Source organism: Peromyscus eremicus, chromosome 19, assembly GCF_949786415.1.
Source record: "Peromyscus eremicus chromosome 19, PerEre_H2_v1, whole genome shotgun sequence".
NCBI lineage: Eukaryota > Metazoa > Chordata > Mammalia > Rodentia > Cricetidae > Peromyscus > Peromyscus eremicus.
The window spans coordinates 35,800,603-35,820,397 of NC_081435.1; the positions used below are offsets into that span (position 1 = coordinate 35,800,603).

The 19,795-nt window shown below is 45.0% G+C and overlaps 1 protein-coding gene and 2 long non-coding RNA genes across 3 annotated transcripts in view; 2 read left to right on the top strand and 1 right to left on the bottom strand.

The window, feature by feature from the left end:
- Positions 1-4,019: 4,019 nt before the first annotated feature.
- Positions 4,020-19,795, bottom strand: part of Sema6a (semaphorin 6A) — a 60,949-nt gene continuing 45,173 nt past the window's right edge. Inside the window, exon 18 of the mRNA XM_059246181.1 lies at positions 4,020-6,116. Within this exon, the coding sequence (XP_059102164.1) occupies positions 4,915-6,116 (1,202 nt within the window). The 3' untranslated portion in view covers positions 4,020-4,914. The remainder of the gene's footprint in view (positions 6,117-19,795) is intronic.
- Positions 5,813-6,905, top strand: LOC131895694 (uncharacterized). The gene is made up of 2 exons (XR_009375241.1): positions 5,813-6,096; positions 6,472-6,905. It is a non-coding gene; the product is annotated as an uncharacterized LOC131895694 (long non-coding RNA).
- LOC131895693 (uncharacterized) overlaps positions 7,628-19,795 on the top strand; it is a 66,094-nt gene continuing 53,926 nt past the window's right edge. The window contains exons 1-2 of the long non-coding RNA XR_009375240.1: positions 7,628-7,779; positions 9,714-9,914. This is a non-coding gene — a long non-coding RNA (uncharacterized LOC131895693). The remainder of the gene's footprint in view (positions 7,780-9,713; positions 9,915-19,795) is intronic.

Here is a 19,795-nt window from a genome sequence, read left to right on the forward strand (position 1 = left end):
AGTTCGAGGCCAGCCTGGTCTCCAAAGCGAGTTCCAGGAAAGGCGCAAAGCTCCATAGAGAAACCCTGTCTCAAAAAAAAAAAACAAAAAAAAAAAACAAAAAAAAAAAAAAAAAAAAAGAGACGATGGACGGGGTTCAGCTCAGCTGTTCTCTATCAGCTTTGGGATCATAAGCAAATCCTCCCCTCAGTCCCATCTCTTCCCCCATTATTATTTTTTTAAATGGAGCAGCTGTGGGCCATCCTTCCAGTTCTATGAGAGGACACTTGGGGACAACTGGGCGGGACAAACTTGCCAATCATGCAAGAAGAGAAGTTTTTGTCTAGCCTTGGATGGACAATGTCAGAGTGGCTTTCTGTTTTCTTGACGTGGAGCTGGATGAGGGCTTTCCCCTTAAGTTGCCACTACCAATGGGGCGTATCACTTGGCATGCTTCCAGCTGCCTGCACCTATGCCCTAGGACCAGCCATTTTCCACATTGTTGCCGGTGGCTTTTCAAGGGCATGGATACATGGGTTACTCGCTCTGCAAGCAGGGGAGGGCTCTGGTGCTCAGTAGTTCAAATCCTAGCACATAAGAGTCGGGTCTTCCAGTCCATCCTCACCCTTGCCCTTACAGGTTCTCACAGGCCCCGCTCAAGGCAATCCAAGCTTTTCCTTTCCCAGACACAACACAAGCTGCCTTGGCATAAGCTAGCTCCTTTCTGGGCTGGATGGCCAGAGAATGCTTCCTTTAAGGACCAGCTCAAAGGTGGCCGTGTGACCTGGGTTCTGGGGAACTTGTTCAGTACTTGGTCCTTACCTTTGAATGGTAATTAAAGGAGCTATGCTAATCTCTCTGTGCAAACGAGGAGACAAAAACAGTCAGCTCTGTGCCCAGTGTGTTGGCACTATGTACTTCAAGAAACAGTGCTAGTGGATATGGCCAATTATGTGACATGCTTATAAGAAAATGCCATTATGATGCTCGTTCACTAGATATAATGACTATATATCACTAGATACAATGACTATATATCACTAGATACAATGACTATATATCACTAGACATAATGACTATATATCACTAGATACAATGACTATATACCAATACAAATGTGCATTTAAAAAAGAACTCAACTGGAAGCGATTTATGAGATGACTGGGCCAGACCAAGACATCACTCCAGATGTGAACTGAGGCCCACCCTGAGCCTGCAGCTTCTCACACTCAAACTGGCTTAAAACATATTTTTACTACTAAAGGTCACAACTAAAACACCATAGCCAAAGACTTGTCTAAATAATCGTTTTTAGTATGCCTCCAGAGGGGAAAACCTGACATAGGCATCTCATAACAGCTTCCTGGGGGTGAGGTGTCAAGCTCTTCATCCCAATGTGACTCCAGCCATCTTCCCAGTTACAAGAAAGAAATGCTAACAGGGAGTAAAATCCAGCGCCCTCCACCTTATCCATATGTAAGAAGGCTGAAGTCACATCTATGCAAGGATCTATTTTTAGTGGACCCTCCACACTAAAACCCTGGCCTTGATCTCTGACTATCAAGTCTACCGTAAATGTTTGATGAGGAACAAGCCTGTAAAAAGAAAGCGCACGAAATGAATAGAGGGAGTCGACGCGTGTTCTGCCTTTTAATTACAGAGGCTTCTGCTAAACTCCTGCTCCAGGGTGGGTGCAGGCAGAGAAACCACATCGATAAGTTGGGTGGAGGGAGCAGGCTGAGGATACAGCAAACGAATATGTCTAACTATGTGGTTATTTATACTGCTGAAACCAGATAGAGGTGGAAGAGAGAGAATGTATCCTGAAAGGGCGAGGGGGTGGCTAAAAAAAATGGAAATTGAAGACATAAACAAAAGCATTCAGGACACAAAAGATAACGTAGAACAGTCCGGTTTTATTACTCATAAGTAATAAAGAGCCCTTTCCTTGCTTTTTCTTTCTTCCTCCTTTTCTTTTTCACTTTTCTTCTTCTTTTTCCCCCCACAATATACATTAAACTGTGAATCGGATGTTAGGGTGTGTGGAGACGGAAGGAAAAGTTGGTGACATCACAATATTTTTACAACTTTACAACCAATGTAAGTCCAAGTCTGTGGCATCTACAGTGTCTAGCCAGGGTGGAAGGTAAAGGCACACTCAGGTTTATGGACGATCCCCCCAACACAAGGCGAGGGCACAGAGGGAGAGGAACGCGGAAATGCTGAAGACCAGCTCAAGACACGCGGTCCTGCAGGGTTAACACTACAAGGAATGGGCTGCGGGATGCAGGGATGTGGGTTTTGACATGGGTCTCCGTAACACAGCTGAGGCAATGGTACCCATGTTCACACCCAGGCTGGGGCAATACTCTTGGGAATCAAACACTGGTGAGAAGGTCACAGGGTGATCAACACCCATTACCTTTTGAATTCTTGTATTTGCAAAGGAAAGGCCAGGGGGAAAACAGTTATCTGTTTCTAGAAATTCTTTGTGGTGTCAGGGCACAGTGGTTACAGGCAAAATAAAGCCCAATGACATCTTAAGTACCCCAAAGAACAGCCTCACTGATCAGCAAAGGGACTCTTGGGACAAAGGGCTATGCACCTGTCCTCGGCTGGTGACTGCTCTGATTGCAGATGCAACACAGTAACTAACCAACCCAAATTTGTCCTTGGCAATCTTTTTTTTTTTTCCTGAAAGTTTTTTTTTTTATGATTTTATTTTTACTACAACACTAAATCCAGACCAAACTGGAAAAAGAAAGAGACAAAGAGACCACCGAATAAACTGTTTATATGAAAAACAATGCCAATAGTTACAGTGTGCAGACAATTCTTTGTTTATGGGGGAGTAAACAAAGGTTCCTTCTGTGTGCTTTAGCAAATGAAAAATAAGGGGAGAAAAACAAAACAAAACAAAACCACACACACACTACCCCCTCTCAACCCTCTACAAACACAAACAGATAAAGGAATTGAAAACAAAACAAAAGAACCTTTGCCCCAGAAAAATGGATTTTGCAGCATCCATTGTGGTTTGCCTTGTATTTTTAGGGTACCCATTAATCACAGCAGGGACCAGCCTGCCCGGTCTACTTCCTGGTTTTCTCTGTGCATCGCATGGGTGTGCTGAAGGCACAGCTTGGAGACTCCTCCCATCTGCCTCCCCAACCACCACAGCAAGTTCTCCAGTCAGTGGACACAGCGGAGGCGAGGGCTGGGACTTCAGCCCCTTCTCTGCCGGCTCAGGAGGATGTCACCATATTGAAATGATCTGGGAATATCAGGGGAGCAGAGAGCTCTGGGAAAGGGGATTTGCCACCCACAACACTCGTGGCGAGGGGGAGGGTACATGCTTGTTAGCACAGCCAAGGGTGGTTGGAGTTGGCACAACGGAAGGCATTGGAACTATAGGATGTCACCCAGCCTTCGGTATTACAATCATCACTACTGCATTCTTTTTCCATCTGCTTGACTTCAGTCTTCCAGAGGGCGGAGTGGAGGGTGGGGTTTAAATAAATATCTGCATTTATTTCAAGTAGGAAAAAAAAAAGAAAAAGTTGATCGTAACGACAGTTGACAAGTGTACACAACTCAGGGTGTAAGGCACAAATTTACATGTGGAAAACAGGCTATTCACAGATGTAACCCCACGAAACACCCGTGTGATCAAATCACTAGTGTATGCAAGGTAGCAGCCAGCATATTAATTAGTTCACACAGTTTGTGGATTTTCGTTTGCTGTCTCACATGCAAGGTGACATGAGATGGGAGGGGCTTCACAAGCTGGTGCCTTCGTGACAGTGGGAGTCTCAGACAAAGCCATGTTTCCGGCAATGGGGCATAGGTGCCGTTCTGAACATTTCTGTTCTGGTTGGAATTTAGGATCTGGAAGGATTTTTAAACTTTTTTTTTTTTCTTGGTTGGAGACTAAACTGACCATTTAACTGGGAGATTTAAATCAACATTCCCCTCTAAGCACTGTCCTTTTGCTACTGACCCGATAGTCCAAACACAAAGCTCAGAATTCCAGCTCCAACTTATTTACTCAGTGAATTTATTGTAAAAATAAAGAAACTCAATTATTCCAGTTAATGGATTTCACGTTAAATAGTTTAACTTTCCACGGGCTTTCTGCAGAGCTGTTCATACGGTGGCATTTGGAAGAGTCTTTTCCTTAAGGAAAAAGAAAAGGGTGAACAATAAATAAGAGTTACTTGAGTTAACGGTCACGTTATTCATTAAAAGCGAAGAGGAGCAGAAATCTATGACATCGTTGCCCAACATGGCATTTACCTGCTTTAACAAAGCCGTAACACTGGCGGGCATTTCACAGTATCTGCGCATAGTAAACTTCTGCCATTGTTAAAGTCTGAGTTAGAATTATCAATGAATTCTTTATTTATTTTTATTTTTTTTTTGTTTTTTTTAATTTTCATGTTTTTTTTTTGAAAAATGTATTTGTGTTTTAAAGTTTTGAACGCTTAGCCCAGTTTGGTAACGTCCCATGCAAGCAGGGACAAAATGTTATGGTGGTTGTTCACGTGTGTGTGTGTGTGTGTGTGTGTGTGTGTGTGTGTGTGTAGTGCACGCATATGAGTGTGGGGTGTGCATGTGTGTTCATGTGGGGATGGGGCGCGGATGTGCTTTTGGCTCATGTTTGTGATGATACTGAAGTCTTTCGTGAGTCCGACCTGCTGTACGATGTGGGGGAGTGTGAAGGAAGAGAATGGACGTGCCTGTAGCTAACCTTCACCAAACCACATGGCCTGCTTTTCAAGAGTGTCCCTGTGTCCCAGGGAGGAGGACTCAGCGTCCTCAACTCCTCCAGGGCCATCTTGGTCGGGTGGATACTCGAGGCAGTGGAGACCTTGCTGAGCTGGGTGGGTGCCTCGCCTCGTCTGATGCTTCGACTCCTGGCCCCAACCCCAGGGATTATGTACACGCATCATTGGGCTTCATGGATGTGGAAAGGGGAGCAAAGGAGGGTTTGGGGGGTACATCTGGCTTTAGCGAGGGGGTGCGCTTCAGCCCCGACCTCGTCAGTGAGTTGTAGGCATTGAGGCTGGGCTGCCTCGAAACAGTCACAGCCTGGCCAGGGGGCTGGGAGCCGTGCACCTGGATAGAGTCCACCCGCTGCGGGGCGGGAGGCGGGTTGTCTCCCCGGCCAAAGCTCTGGTTCCTGGAGAGGTGGGAGGAATTGGAGGAGTTAGTATTGTTTCTTTTGAGAGTGGTGGCCTGGTGGCTTCTCGTGAGCGAGTTCGTGGGGTAGCTCCTCTTATACTCAAGCCCGTAGGAGGAGGAGTGGTGCATTTCCAGCCGCTTGCTTAGGCCGGTCTGGGACAGCGAGGCTCCTGGGGGGCCCAACGAGGCCTCGCGCTGTGGAACTTTGGGGGGCAGGCTGTCCAGGTTCTCCACGAGGTTCACCCCGTGGTTGGGACTCTTGCTGCTCAGATGCTCTTTGATGGTCTTATACTCCAGGGTGGCAGCCTGGTCCTCCAGGGCCATCTGAGCCACCACCTCGCTCATTTTAGGCTGATCCACGTACTCATGCTGGTAGCCCTGCTGCGTGATGGGCAGCACCACCACGCTGGGGATGTGACTTGGGGAAGCCCGTAGGGGCAGGTCCGTGGGAATCACCGGGGAGCCCATAGGGGGCATGTCCTTGGTGCAGGCGTTGATGAGGTTCTGATTCCTCTCCCACTCGCGGCTGCCCCGGTTGGGCTTCCGCTTCTGCTGCAGCGTCGGGGTGGATTCCGGGGTGGGCAGGGCGGTGAGGTCGAGGTGGTGCTGATCAGCCTTGATGAGCATCTTGGCCGTGTTGCTAGGCGTGGCCAGCTTGCCGTTGTGCATGAGTGGCGTGAGGATGGCCTCCGGCTTCGGGTCTTTGGACTGGGTGTCCCCAAAGAGGCCACTGAGCTTGGTGACGCTGCTCATCGATCCCCGACGCGAGTGGGTGAGCTCTTTCTCCTTGCGCTGCACGACGGCCACGTCTTTGCGCCGGTGATCGCACACACAATACACGATGATGCCCGAGAAGACGGCCCCCATGACAAAAGCCAGAATGACTGCAATGGCCAAGAGGGTGACAGGAACAAGCTGGTCGTTGCTTTTGAGGTAACTTTCCCGAATCACTCCTGTAATAGACATCGCACATGACATTAAGAAACAACAACAACAACAAAACCATACTGTGAGGCTTACTGGTGTTTGGCAATCACACTGTTAATTAATAACAGGAATAAGTGACAGCAGCACCTCTGCATAGCTTGTCTTCAGGGTGCAGCTTGCCAAACATGAACTAATTAATCCTCCCTGCCCCCATACCACCCCAGCCAGCCCCGGGACGTATGTACATTAATTTTATTTGTTGTCTTCCTTGTGGCTTTCATTCTCTCTGGTCCATGATTTCTCAACTTCTTTCTAAGGACGATGGCAGGTTGACACTTTATTTATCTGGCTTTTCCTTTTGATCTCTTCCACCTTCTACAGAATTAGAATACATGCGCTATCCTGAGTCTGGAGGAAGCAGCGGCTATTTTATGGATGTTAAATGAACAAATCACCCAACAACCCAAGCTTTCCATTCAGCCTTTTTCTGAGGACTGCCTGTGACAACAGGGGGGCTCTGTCTGGAGAAAGGCATGTTTGCTTTCGAAGCCACAAGAGGATGGAGGCTTTGTGTCACCACAGTGAAAAATAGCTTAAGCTCACAGGTTACAATATTTACACTTATTTTGCATCAAAAAAGGAAAAGCCACACTCGATTTCAGGTAAATGTGCAGCAGCTGAAAAAAATATTTAAATCAGGGGCCCGTTGTGGGCTTGTAAAGTGTCAGGTCCCATTATTACTCTTAGGGCTTGCTGTCACTACGAGATTCTTCAGCAGAGCTGATCTCTTCGATTTAATAAAAATTAAGTGGCTACCCCCATCTATTACCTTCCACTACATTAACCAAGAAGCTTGGTTTCTGGAAAAAAAGTTGCCTTTTCTATCCCTGCTTAATCAGCCACCAAGCTGAGCGGTTCTAATCAAATGCAAACACTGAAGCTTTTATTTTTTAATACCAAGTGTGAACAGACACCACAGCCCTCAGATCCTAAGTGCTTGACGCCGGTAGCTAAAAAAATAAAATCTCAAATACTTCCATCCCTGCCTCTGGAGAGGGAAAGAACATGAATACATTAGAGGCACCGCACGAGGAAATGTAAACATTGTTCCTATTATGGAAAGATGGCAAGACAGAAAATGTACCTTGTCTGGTCTCTGGAGACAGATTTTTCACCTGCTAAATCAACTCTTTCTGGAATGTGTTTAATGTATTTTGCTGGCAAGTGTAAGTGGCATTGAATTAAAATGAAATGAAATAAAAAAATCTCTATCCATTCCCAAACTCACACCACTCATCCCTTAAACTTTGGTGACTGTTGCTGTTACATTTTAAATGTCACAGCCCAGACCTAGAAGAAACACAGCTCTGTCATGAGGGGTTTTCTGACTAAAATATTTTGATTACTCAAGTGATGGTTTAGAAACCCAGAGGACCTAGCTGGAAGATCACACTCTTCTCTCTCAACAATCCTCTTCAACTGTGACATCACTTGTGCCTGCCGGGGTGGGATGGGGGTGGAGTGGGGGTAGGGGGCCGGGGAGGTGGCTGTCCTGTGACAAAGGAGTCTGACTTCCAGTGGGGGTAAACAGAAGTAGCAAACACCTTTTAAGATGCAAAATTTTATGATTAAACAAATACCCCTGGTGATGAGGGATCAAGGTCCCCCACGGAACACAAGTAGAACATGGTAAGCCACTGAATAATTTCCCAATGTGACATTTTTCAAATATTTCCAGACTTATCTTCTGGAGCTTTTTAAAGGGTAAAAACCAAAGAGGGGGGGGGTGAACCAGCAAGGAAATGTGGTTCTAACTCACACATTATATGTGTGGTGCTCCCCAGACGATGGGGTGTCTTGCATTCAAATATGTTTTCATATCTATGCCTGAAAGAAAATGTGCTAATGAAAATTTCTTCCTAAAATTTGCATTTCCTTGTTGTTGTGTTCAAATAGCAACTGATTTTCCCTTAGTTTTGATTGTGTATGGAATTCTATCGCGCGCATTCTTTACTCCCTACACAACCGCACGAACAAATGTGTACACCTGTGAATAAAATGGTTTTATTTTATTTTTTCTCATTGATTTGGTGAGTTCCATGGTTCTAACCACGGCAAGACTCCCATCCACAGAAGGACGTTCCCACCACAATGGGCATTTCACAGAGTCTCTTTAGGTGCTCACATTTAGTGGGGACCGTCTTCCCAAGGAATGTGTAATTATTAGAGGAAGCTGCCTACAATGGGCTTCGGTGTTCTAGAATTTAAATGGCTCTCAGTTTCGAGTCTCAACCTTCCTAATGCTGCGACCCTTTAATAGAGTTCCTCAAGTTGTGGTGACCCCCAACCATAAAGTTATTTTCATTGCTACTTCATAACTGTGATTTTGTTACTGTTACGGATCTCAGTGTCAATGTCTGGCATACAGAATGGCCTTAGGTGACCCTTGTGAAAGGCTCATTGGATCCTCAAAGGGGTCATGACCTACAGGATGAGAACCACTGGTTTAGAAGGTCCAAGGGAAGGATAAAACCAAAGCTAAGTGTTGAGACCAGGTATCATAAGGACTCCCCATTTCACATCTTCCCCCAAATGACACAGTAACCAGGTGCAGTGTGTTTTCAGTCGTTACAACAAGTTTGGTGATGAGTAAGAGGAACGCAAGGAAGCTACTTCCTTCACCCTGTCCTTTGTTGGATGTCAACTGTGTATGGGGACAAACTACTTAGAAGGCTAGTCCCCAGGAGATAATGGTCTTTGTTCTGAAGACTGGCAAATCAAATCTTCTAACTAGAGCATCCTAACTAGCTGTGCGTCATTTGGTCATATACGTCCGTCTCTAAGGAAATGCCAACGGGTCTGCAATCACAGCTCCTACACAAAGCAGCACCGAGCCAGCCCCTCCCCCTGCAGGTTGCCCTTTTAGCAGAGGGTAGTTGCTCATCTGAAAATGAGTTCACTCATGGGATTGAGTTCAGCCCCTACCAGCCCCTTGCCTGTAGACACACCCTCCCGACCATGTAGTGAGCAGAATATGACTTCAGTACAATAAGGCTAGGACAACAACCCATTAACTTCACTGGGGGTTCTGTCCAGTTACCACATTTATCCATCGCTTCTTATGCATAATTTCAGCTCCTAAATATTATTCTTTCATGTAAAGGTCTTTAGCTTTCTGAGACTCATAGAAACCACTCACTCTTTCACCAGCAAAGACTTTTTTAGCTGATGACATGTGAGTTCAGGTTTCTGGTTGTTAACAAGTCAAGTAGGGTATGACCTTTCAGGAAAGTGGTACGACTATTCTCTTCTGTCTCATTTTGCTGTGTAAATAGTGCCAAAAACAAAAAACAGAAAACCTTTCTGTATCTCTTCATCTTTTAGGTGACTGAAGCCTGGGGCGGGGGTGGGGTGGGGGGTGGGGTGGTTCACTGATCTGTTTAGACAAATCCAGAAACCCCAAGCTCCATGTTCAAAACAGACCAGGTATTAAATAGAAAGTGAAGCTAGGAAAGGGGATTTTACTTTTGGAAATGCCTTCCAAACTTAAAGATTTCTGTGTATATCATGAAAATCAACAAAGGAGCATTTATGGCAATAATTAAATTAACTTTGTGATCTAGCCATGGTGAAGGCTTGAACTTCAATCAACCCAGTGGGGCTGATTCAACCAGCATGACGTAAGACCTCCAAGGGTCTGGAGTCTTGGGTCCTCACCTATAGACTGGTGACATTTTGGAGAGTGGCTTTTAACACTTCTGGACCTCAGTTTTTTTCATCTATAACATGGGGTCAACACTAAATGTCAGAAGACTCCACAGAAGGTAAGTGGTGAGTCAGTGATTCTCCGAGAGCTTCAGCATTAGCGGTAAGGCACAGCAGCTCTGGTTGAGTCTGCTAGTTATCCATCTCCCCAGGGAGGTGGGCAGACACATCCTTCCTGCTCCATGTGCTGTCCAAATGTGGACAGCCAAAGAGATGAGGAGACTCAAGGCAACACAGACAATGTTTTTATTTCCGGACAGCGTGTAGGTCCCCAACTTTGAAATAATTAAAACAAAGCTGGAAAATACTGAGCAAAACCCAGCAAGGGCAGTAAGATGCCCTGTGGACTAACACATCTCCAGCTCCCTGAAGCGGTCGCCACACCATTCACACTTGTCACCCTGACCTTCCCCAGGACTCAGAGTTATGTAGTTTAATAAGTGACTATTGACCATATATATGGGTTTTCAGTACATTGTAGGGACATTTTAAAATACATTTCTAACCGTATGATCCTGTGATTCATCTTTGGATTGACTATATAACCTTGCTTTGGAGGTCTCAGAAGGAAACGGTCTTCAGTTTTGATCATTTTGATAGTAACACCCATCAGACAAATGAAGAGAGATCCACAAAGGTACCCAGGTATTTGCTCAAAACAATAAGAGGAGAAACTGTCTTATAAATGAAAAGAAGTGGGCTCTGGGATAATTCCAAGGGAGCCTATGCAGGTGAAAGGTGATTTGTGATGACTGGGTGCTCCAGTGAGATTCCTTAATTCGAAACAAACGCATCCCTGCAAAGGGTTAAGGGCCACAGGCTGGGGCCGCAATGGACACCCGTTGCTTCAGATGCTGCATGGAAACCTGGGGATGGGACAGTCTCACCTGCCCAGGTGCCCCGACATGGCAGGAGGAAAGAATAGGCTTCTCCACTCTGGGCAGGTGATAGCTTTCTATCAATCCCCAGGACGTCTGTTCTCACCGGTTGAAAATGGGGCCTTAGGAATGAAAACAGGATCTGAAAAGTGCTCTGCATTGATTCATTAACCACCGGCTATGTCTCACCAGTCATAAGGCGCTAAATGGATCTTCATTTCCACCTTCCCACTGCAGGAAGCAAGGAGCACAAACATACAGAGTTCTCTGAAACCAGGCCTTAAACTGGAAGAACTAAGAAAGGTAGTGTCTCTGTGCTTTCTTGTCTTTTTAGAAGTGAGAGTTTTCAGGTTGCCTAGAGGCCTCAGTGAGGGAATCTGAAGCCCTTCAGAGGCCAAAGCAATGAAAAGATTATGAAGGATACCGTCCCCAGGCCCTGCAACACACACATGATTCAAAATAAGAGCAATTATAGATTGTAAAACCAAAAGGAGCAAACCCGATACAGTCCTGAATCTTCCCAGGATGACCTTGCAAATGAATCCTGAAATGTCAGGACCCCAGTCCTCTGTTTTGAAGAGTGGCTCTTGTAGGTCGCTCTGATTATGATTCCTCTGTGCCTGCCTCATCTGTGCGTGGGGGTCACATCTGGCCTCCAGGACAATGTACTCTAGACACGATGCTATCTCCTGACTCGGGTTAGGCTGAGATTCTCTGGGTGTCTTTCTTTTCAGCCTCCTGATATTAGCACCTTTGTGGCTGCCCTCATCAGACATTTCCTGAGCACACTAAAGCACAATGCCGGGAGGCTGAAGCCAGGAAGAAGGCAGACCTTGCTCTTAACTCCACCCGAAGTATAGAAACAGAATAGGATACTGCACTCCTGCTCCAAGGCTGAACAAAAGCTTTAACAAGGAGATGAGACTGAGCTGAGCCTTAAAGACATGTAGGGCTGTAGAAATGCAGAAAGAAAAAAAAAAGGGGGGGGGGGACTAATGAAGGGTGACAGCTTTATTCAGCAATAGGGAGGAGTCTAACGCCCTTCTGGTTCCTTACACGTCAGTGTGACCCACCCTGCTGCACTGTCCTTTGGTACTGGAGTTTCACAAACCCTTGACCCTTCTGTCCGGGAACATCTCCCACCTTCTCACATATGAGGCTCTATTATTCGAGTCGCAGCTCGGATGGAGAAGGACTCCCCACCGGGCCAGATCTACCTGCTACGTGCCATCTCGGCTCTGTTCTTCTCTGCTATAGTTCCTCACTGGCGAGATGCACACCCTATGTTCCTCTTCCTCAGCAAAGCTGCTCTAAGAGAAATGAATTCAACCCTCACTCCCGGGGAGAACGATGTCCAGCAGCTATCTGTTAAACCAACTGTAAATAAACGCTTGGGTGAATGGATACAGCTGGAGGAGAGCTAAGACAATTAGAAGCTACATGCATTTGGGAGAAGGACAGGAATAGCCTTGAATGACCAAAAAAAAAAAAAAATGTGCTTAGAAAACCTGGCAGTCTTAGAAGGAAAGTTATTTCCTCTTGTCAAGGGAAGCGGCCTCTAAGCTTGCTTTGTTCTATATTGAATTCATTACTGAAAAACCACTAGCTTACGAAGAAACCAGAGCCAAGTACCCTTGCACCTAAAGCACAGCTATCATATTATTATCATCATCATTCTTTCTAAAATTAAAATGCTCAATCTTCAAGTGTACCTATCACCTGCCACTTACACAGAGACCTGGGAGATACTACAGGACCTGTCAAAACAGACAAAGAGATCAAATCAGTTCTGCTTATGAAGCTAAAACCTGAGCCTGCTCCGACCCCTCCAATGACCTCTCTCCTGGTCTAAGATGCAGGCAGCCGGGAAACTCGAAATGGTTAAGTGCATACTTTAGCCTCTCACCCTGGTTCAGTGGGCTGCCTGTTTGGGAGCTGCGGTGGTATGATGGATGTGTCTGTCTCCATAGTGAAGTGATTAATAGGCATCTGTGTCGAGCGGACCCGGTGACCACAAAGACAACAAAGCTTTTCTGTGTCCTTTAGAGAAATATGCAAAGGCGAAAAGGAGGATGGACAGACATTTCCTCCATCGTTGAGCCAGAGGGGGTTTGTGTTGGGTCTGAGAACTAAGAACGATGGCAAACCCCCAAAAAAAGCCCCAGAGTCGAATTCCCTAAAAATAGACTCTCGATTCTGCTTTATAGTAAGACAAGCCTGCAATTTCCTTGAAATCCTCATAACAACTTGAGTGAATAGAATCTAACAACCCAATTTTTCTTGTTTGAAAATCTTATTGCAACAAACTGCCACGCTCAGAGTCTTCCAAGGCAATACGAATGAATGGACCAACCGAGAGCCAGAACCGCCAGGGCTAACCACACAGAGCCCACTGTAATCCCCATGAAGAGGAGGAAAAAAAAAAAAAACAAGCAGCAGGAAAGCCTCAACTGCAGACAATCTCTCCTCGGGGCCACACCCCAGCCCATAGGGATGACCACAGGGCATATGAAATGGGAGCTTTCTGTGGTTATCTTGGCAGGAAACGGTGTTCTTCTTGTCTTAGGGCCTAACGCTAACCAGATGGTTTGGGATAGACTGAAAATGCCAGCAGCCCTGGAAATGGGCTCAGAATTTGTAGCTCAAACTTTCCTTTTTATTTCTTTTTTCTTTTTTTCTTTTTTTCTTTTTTTTTGCTTCCTGGCACGATATAGATTAGGCATTGGGAGGAGTCTCTAGTCTTCGAGATGTCTAAAGTTAGGTGACTCACCATGGCTGAGTATGGGCAGCCTCTGGCCCTGGCTAGTTAGGAACCCCCATCTAGGACTCACAACATTGAAAGGATGTTTGCTGTGGCTGGCTGCAGATGAGCCCTCTGCCAGTTCTACCATCTCTAAAATGGACACAGTTGGGGTTAAGATGCCTTCACAGGCAGAGAAAGGAGAGCCAGTGTGAAACTCGCTCAGCTTCATTTTTATTAGGAATGCTGCCTTCATTTCCCCCTGCGCTTGGTTTCTGCATCCTCTGTGGCTCTGCTGGTTTAGAGGTGACCTTGCCAGTGGGATGGTGCATTTAGACAGTAGCCTAGTGTCTCTGTTGGGCCGAGAGTCACAGTAGATTAACTTTTAAAGCCGTGCCTTGGAATGTCGGTCTGTGGGCCCATGCTTTAGGACTGTTATTATCCCCATAAGTTTAGTGATTATGTTAGATTTAAAAAGTTTTTGTACAAAATTAGTTTTATTATTTTTAATTGTGTGTGTGTATGCATGGATATGTATGTTCGCATTCATCCTAGCATCAGTGGAAGGTAAAGGTATCCCACTTAGAGCCAGAGTTATGGGTGGTTTTAAGTTGCCTGATGTGGGTGCTGGGCACTGAAACTCTGGTCCTCTAAAGAGCTGTATAAACACTTAATAGCTGAGCCATCTTCAGCCCCATTTACACAATTTTCAAGGCTTATTTTCCTGTCCTAAGGTTTTCTTTCTAAGTAAGATTGTGATCTTTAACATCCACATGGTCCCTGAAATCAGACCAACGGTCTCATCCTGTCTTCTTTCCTTTGCCTTAAAATGAGGCATCGCACTATGAAATGGGGAACCGAGTCACCTTATAAAATTGGGGAATCCAGGTAATTCTTTGTTTGGATTATGTGTGGGGCTTTGATTTTTCTCTACAAAGCAAAGATAAAACAAATAAGAGGGAAGAGGTCTGCCTTGATAATATTCCAAGAGGACACTGGGAGGTGGTAGTTAAGAATATAAACTTGGAGGTCATAAAGACCTGGATTCGAGATTTGGTTCTATAAATAACCGACTGTGTGACCTGTGGGCATGTCTCTCCATCAGCCCCAGAAACACAGGTTATAAGATGAGGGTTATTAGAAGGATGAAATGTGTTTAGCAGATCAACACATGGAGAGCAGTTGGCCTGCTCAGGAAAAACACAACAGCAGTGTTTCTAGAATTTCGGTGAGTTGCCTGCCTTGAACATGGTCTCAAGATAGACGACTGTAAAAGCATACTTTGGTACAACCTAACTGTGTTAGTTAAGAGTGGAGAAGAAAAGCTTAAAACATACAGCCCCAAGTCTTGGCAAACGTGCTTCAAAGATACCCCATCAGCAACTTGAACAGTGTGATGAGTCAGTGCCCCCCAGCATCAGCATCACCTTGAACTTGTTAAAGACACAACTCGACAGGTCCAGCCTAGACCCTCCTCTGCATCCGATCTTAGCCGGGTCTGACACTGGTGTTTCTCGAATTCACTAACATTTTTGAACCCTGCCTTCAATGTCACCAGCAATGTTTTAGAAAACAAATCTACACAATTTAGCTCTGAAGCCCTATTTCAGACACAACTGAGGCAATAGATAATCAGATTTCCAAAAATGTTTTATGAAAAACATAAGAAGTAAATGAACCAAGTGTGCCTTGGTGTTCAAAGTGCAAATCTTTAGGTTATATATGTGTGTGTGTGTGTGATTTTTTTACTCTGATTAACACTAATGTTCTGACAAAGAATACAAAAGTGATGCTGTTTTATTAGAAAACAACTAAATCTATCATATTTTTTCCTTGCACACATTACTCTCATCTTTTTAAAGATTTTATTATTTTTACTCATGTGTATGTGCCTCGGGGGGGGGGGGGGATGTACATGTAAATACCTGACATAAATATTACATGTACCTTAAAATATTCCACTACACTCATAACACCAAATAAAGCCACCCCAACTTGTTAGTTCCATGGCTCCTGGGAAGATGCCCATGGCCTCTAGTGGCCCTAACATGAAGACATGATGTTCCCATCTCTGTAAGAGGGGCCATTGGTTATTGATTGGTTATTGATTACATAACTCAGATGTGTCCCCGATCAGATCAGCCCAGGGAGGTCTGGATCTCAGGGGTAGAAGAGGCAGAATGCCTGGAGTGCCCAGCATTGGGTAAAGTCGCCTCCTCTAATGAAACCCATCTAACAGTACCCCCAAATCAGCTCCTTAAACTCCATTTATGACCACTGAAAATTGCTCAGGGCATGTAAAAAAATCTTTCCCCCTACCTCTTCACGACTAGACACAAGAAAAGGAACCCAGGAAGGTAAGAGGAACCTGAGTTCATGTTTCACCCCAATGTTAAAGTACTGCTTTATGATACCAAAAATGCCCAGCATGGCAGTGTACTCAATGGAACCTGGCACTTTGCGTCTGTAAAGGCGAACTGAATCTGAAAACCCATAGAAATGCATGACTTTTTAAGTTACATTAAATTTCTGTTGTGTGCTTTTAAATCACAGAGTGCAAGGCCAATCAGCACTTGGGGTGTATTTATTACCCTAACAAATGTCAGATGATTGTGTCCAGCGTTATCTATTATTTATGAATAACAAGAGGCTGGAGGACTGCAAATGACATACTTTAATATGTCTAAAAGGTTAGGCATAATCCAGTTTACAGCCCTATAAATTTCTTGACACCTATTTCCCCTTTGAAGAAAGCCCTGTCAGTGGCTGTCCATACAGAACTTCTATTATTTCTGTGCCATTCATAAGCACTGCCTCAGACTCCAGTGAAGTCATGGTAGATGCACATTTGAAAAGAAATGCATCCTTGTAAAAATATAAACTTTAAAAATAACCAGGGTGGGAGAACTCCAATGACTCCATTAAAAATGAACCGCTCCACACAGACAGCTCCCAAGCAGCAGACTTAGAAGAAATTAGGAACTATTAATTGAAGATGACAAACCTTCACATTGTCTGGAATAATGGGCTTTCGGACACTGATGAAGATCCCATCTAACTCGTGCCCAGGATATTTGAGTATACCCAACCAGGTTTCAGCAGTTTGCTCTAGGGCCTTGCTGAGATTTCAAGTACTAAAGAGATTGATGTCTGGTGAAGTTTGCAGGGCTGCTGACAGTCCATCCAGCAGTCTGTGCTCTTGGCAGGGCTATCCTGATGGCTTTGAACACTCTGTATCTCCCTGGTACCAACAAGAGGGCAAAGCTTTTCATGTCCTTTCTCTCTGGGGCAGTGGGGCTCGTTATATGTTTGGAGCAAGCCCGCTAGAGTTTGAGGCCATTAGGCAAAGAGAAGCTATCCTTAGGAAATTAGCCATTTTCCTAGGCCCTCTGTAGACCAGTCTGCCCACAGAACATTGAGGGTTGGAAAGCAAGCTGTTTCCGAAGTCTTCAGACTCACAAACTACACAAAACTGAGTAAGCTCTGAGAGAAAGTTAGTATCATCTTTCCATTCTTACATGGGACCCAAACTCTTAAATTGACTCTTCACAATTTCATTAGGAAGACACAACAGAATCTAGGGGAACAGAGTGCAGTTGAATCAATTAAAGAGCAAGTGTGTAACTGCTCCAGATGTTCTGTTAATAAGATCATGCCTAGCCTAGTCCCCGGAGTCCTTGAAAGTTCCATTAAGCTGTCAGGAAACTTTGTCATTGTGTGTGTTTTTGTACAAAGGATGGGAGAGAGTGGAAAAAAACCAAAGGAGAGTGAGGGGAAGGGTGGGGTAAAGTGTCATGTCGGAACGATAGGGCCTGAGAACACAGGAAAGGCAAGAAGAACAGCTGGACGGCAAATTTCTTTTCTTTAATACACCACGGTTTAAGCTGCTGCTTTAAAAGTAAAAAAGTCTAAGCTTTCTTAATCATAATTTAAGACCTTCATTTTGGAAGAAAATGGGTGTTATGTGGAAAAGGGGGCTTAGTGGGTGTCTCTAGGAAATTCCAATATTGGTGTACTGATTCAGGCAGGCAGGGAGATGTAATAGCTTTTGCATGGCTGACATTTAACTTTTTTTTTTCCCTCTCTACCCTTTCCACAATAATCTCATCAAGACCTTAGATGAATTCAGCTGGTTGTCAAGAGGATAGAAAATTAATTAGATCAGATCTACATCCTTGCCTGCACCACCGGAGGAACAATTGCACTGTCTGCATGGGATTCTCAGCCTGAGCCTCCTCCCTGACAAATGCACCCAGGAAGTCCCCACATCCTCCACCCTGAGGCCCACGTTGTCCATAGCACCATTTTCCTAGGTCCTTCCCAAGGGAGAGAGCACTCAAGTAGATTCTCTTTCTGGGAGGGGAGACAAGTAATATTCTAAAGCTGAAGGGTAACACATTGGATTACATTTTCACTTTTTTTCTTAGCCTCCCATGACTTCAAGTTCTGTCACGGGTGAAACATGTTACACATCACATACTCCAGCACCTAACTAAAGGGGCAGAGAAGGCCTCATTTGGAGTTCAGCTTGCTAGGGCTTTCCCTGGAATCAGGAGCTTACTTTGGCAAGAGCATCTACCAGAAAAATGTCAACAATGAGCAGTAATAAACTTGTTAGAACTAAAATTGATACAAAAATCCCTCCCCCGAATTCCTAGAATATATGTAATCCAGAAGCACACGTGACCCAACAAGCCGGCTGGTGTATACATCACTGACAATCAACCTTTGTCTTTTCCTTCCTTCCTTCCTTTCCTCGGGCCTCTGGCTTCTGCTGTCTTCCATTCTACCCCCATGCCTGCCAAAAAAGCTAAGACACCTTAGCATGACATTCAGGGCTCTTACTTTGATCTCAGTTCACATTCCAGCCCTTCACATTCTGGATCACTTTAGTCACCGCACATGACATGCCTCTTAGTGACTCACCCAGTGCTGGAGCAGCTCTGTGACTTGTCCATTCAATTTGTTCCCCTTGCAATGGTTTTCCCTCTTGCTCTGCTATTGACATCCATTTCCCCACCAACCCTTTCCTGTTACTGACACCCACCATTTCCTCCACCGCTTTTCAAGGCCTTTCCCTAGTCTACCCTACTCGGAAGCAGCCATGGCCTGTTTTTACCTTACCAGTGCTCTGTCTTCCCATTTTTTGTCCTTGACTTCTCTTGCACGGACTTGCTTCGGTCTCACCAGAAGCTAGCTGTGTATCTCACCCACTAACTGGAAACTGCTTCTGTGCAGGTTCCTATCAAAATCTGTATTTTCGACAGGCAGTGGTGGCGCACGCTTTTAATCTCAGCACTCAGATGGCAGAGGCAGGTGGATCTCTGAGATCAGGGACAGCCTGGTCTACAGAGTGAGTTCCAGGACAACCAGGGCTAGACAGAGAGAATCTCTCTTGAAAAAACAAAACAAAATAAAACAAAATCTGTATCTTCTTTAACATCCAGTACAAGACTTACATTTGTGCATAGACGTTTGTTGAATGAATAAAGAAACAGAGGAATGCTTTTAAGGGTTTTTGTTTGTTTGTTTGTTTTGTGTGTGTGTGTGTGTGTGTGTGTGTGTGTGTGTACAAAGGCCAGAGGACAAACTTGGGTGTTATTCCTCAGGATGCCATCTGTCTTTTGTCTGTGTGTATTTGTGCACAGGTACAAACGCACATGTCTAGTACTAGGGCTCCAGGAACAAGGCACCATATCTAGCTGTTTCCGTGGTTGCAAAGACTAGAATTCACGTTCTCATGCTTTTCTACCATACACTTCACTGACAGCCTTCCCCACAACCCTAAGAGTTTGTTCTTTCGTCTTTCTTTGAGACGACGGCTCCCGTCACCACTACTGAATCTTTACTTCCTAGTGCTTTCTCAGTCTCAGTCTCCCACAAACAAACAAGCACGAAAGTGAGACCAAACACCTATATGGATCACAGGACAGTTGACCAAAACTTTCATGCTAAGTAGACTTTAAAACAACAAATCTATTAACTTGTCTTGCTTGGGAGCAATTCTACTTATGAGCCTTCCTCCATAACAGTGTTAATTGGAGCCTACTTTCAGTGGGTGTCTGTTACCAGTACCATGTTTCTGATGGATATAAAAATTTTAGTGATTATTTCCTGAAATCAAATGTGATGAAACTATCACAGAAGGATTTGTTGTTGTTGTTGTTGTTGTTGTTGTTTGTCTGTGTAGCCCTGGCTGTCCTGGAACTTGCTCTGTAGACCAGGCTGGCCTCAAACTCAGAGCAGAGATCTGCCTGTTTCTGCCTCCTGAGTATTGGGATCAAAGGCTTGGGCCATCGTGGCCAGTTACAGAAGGAATTCT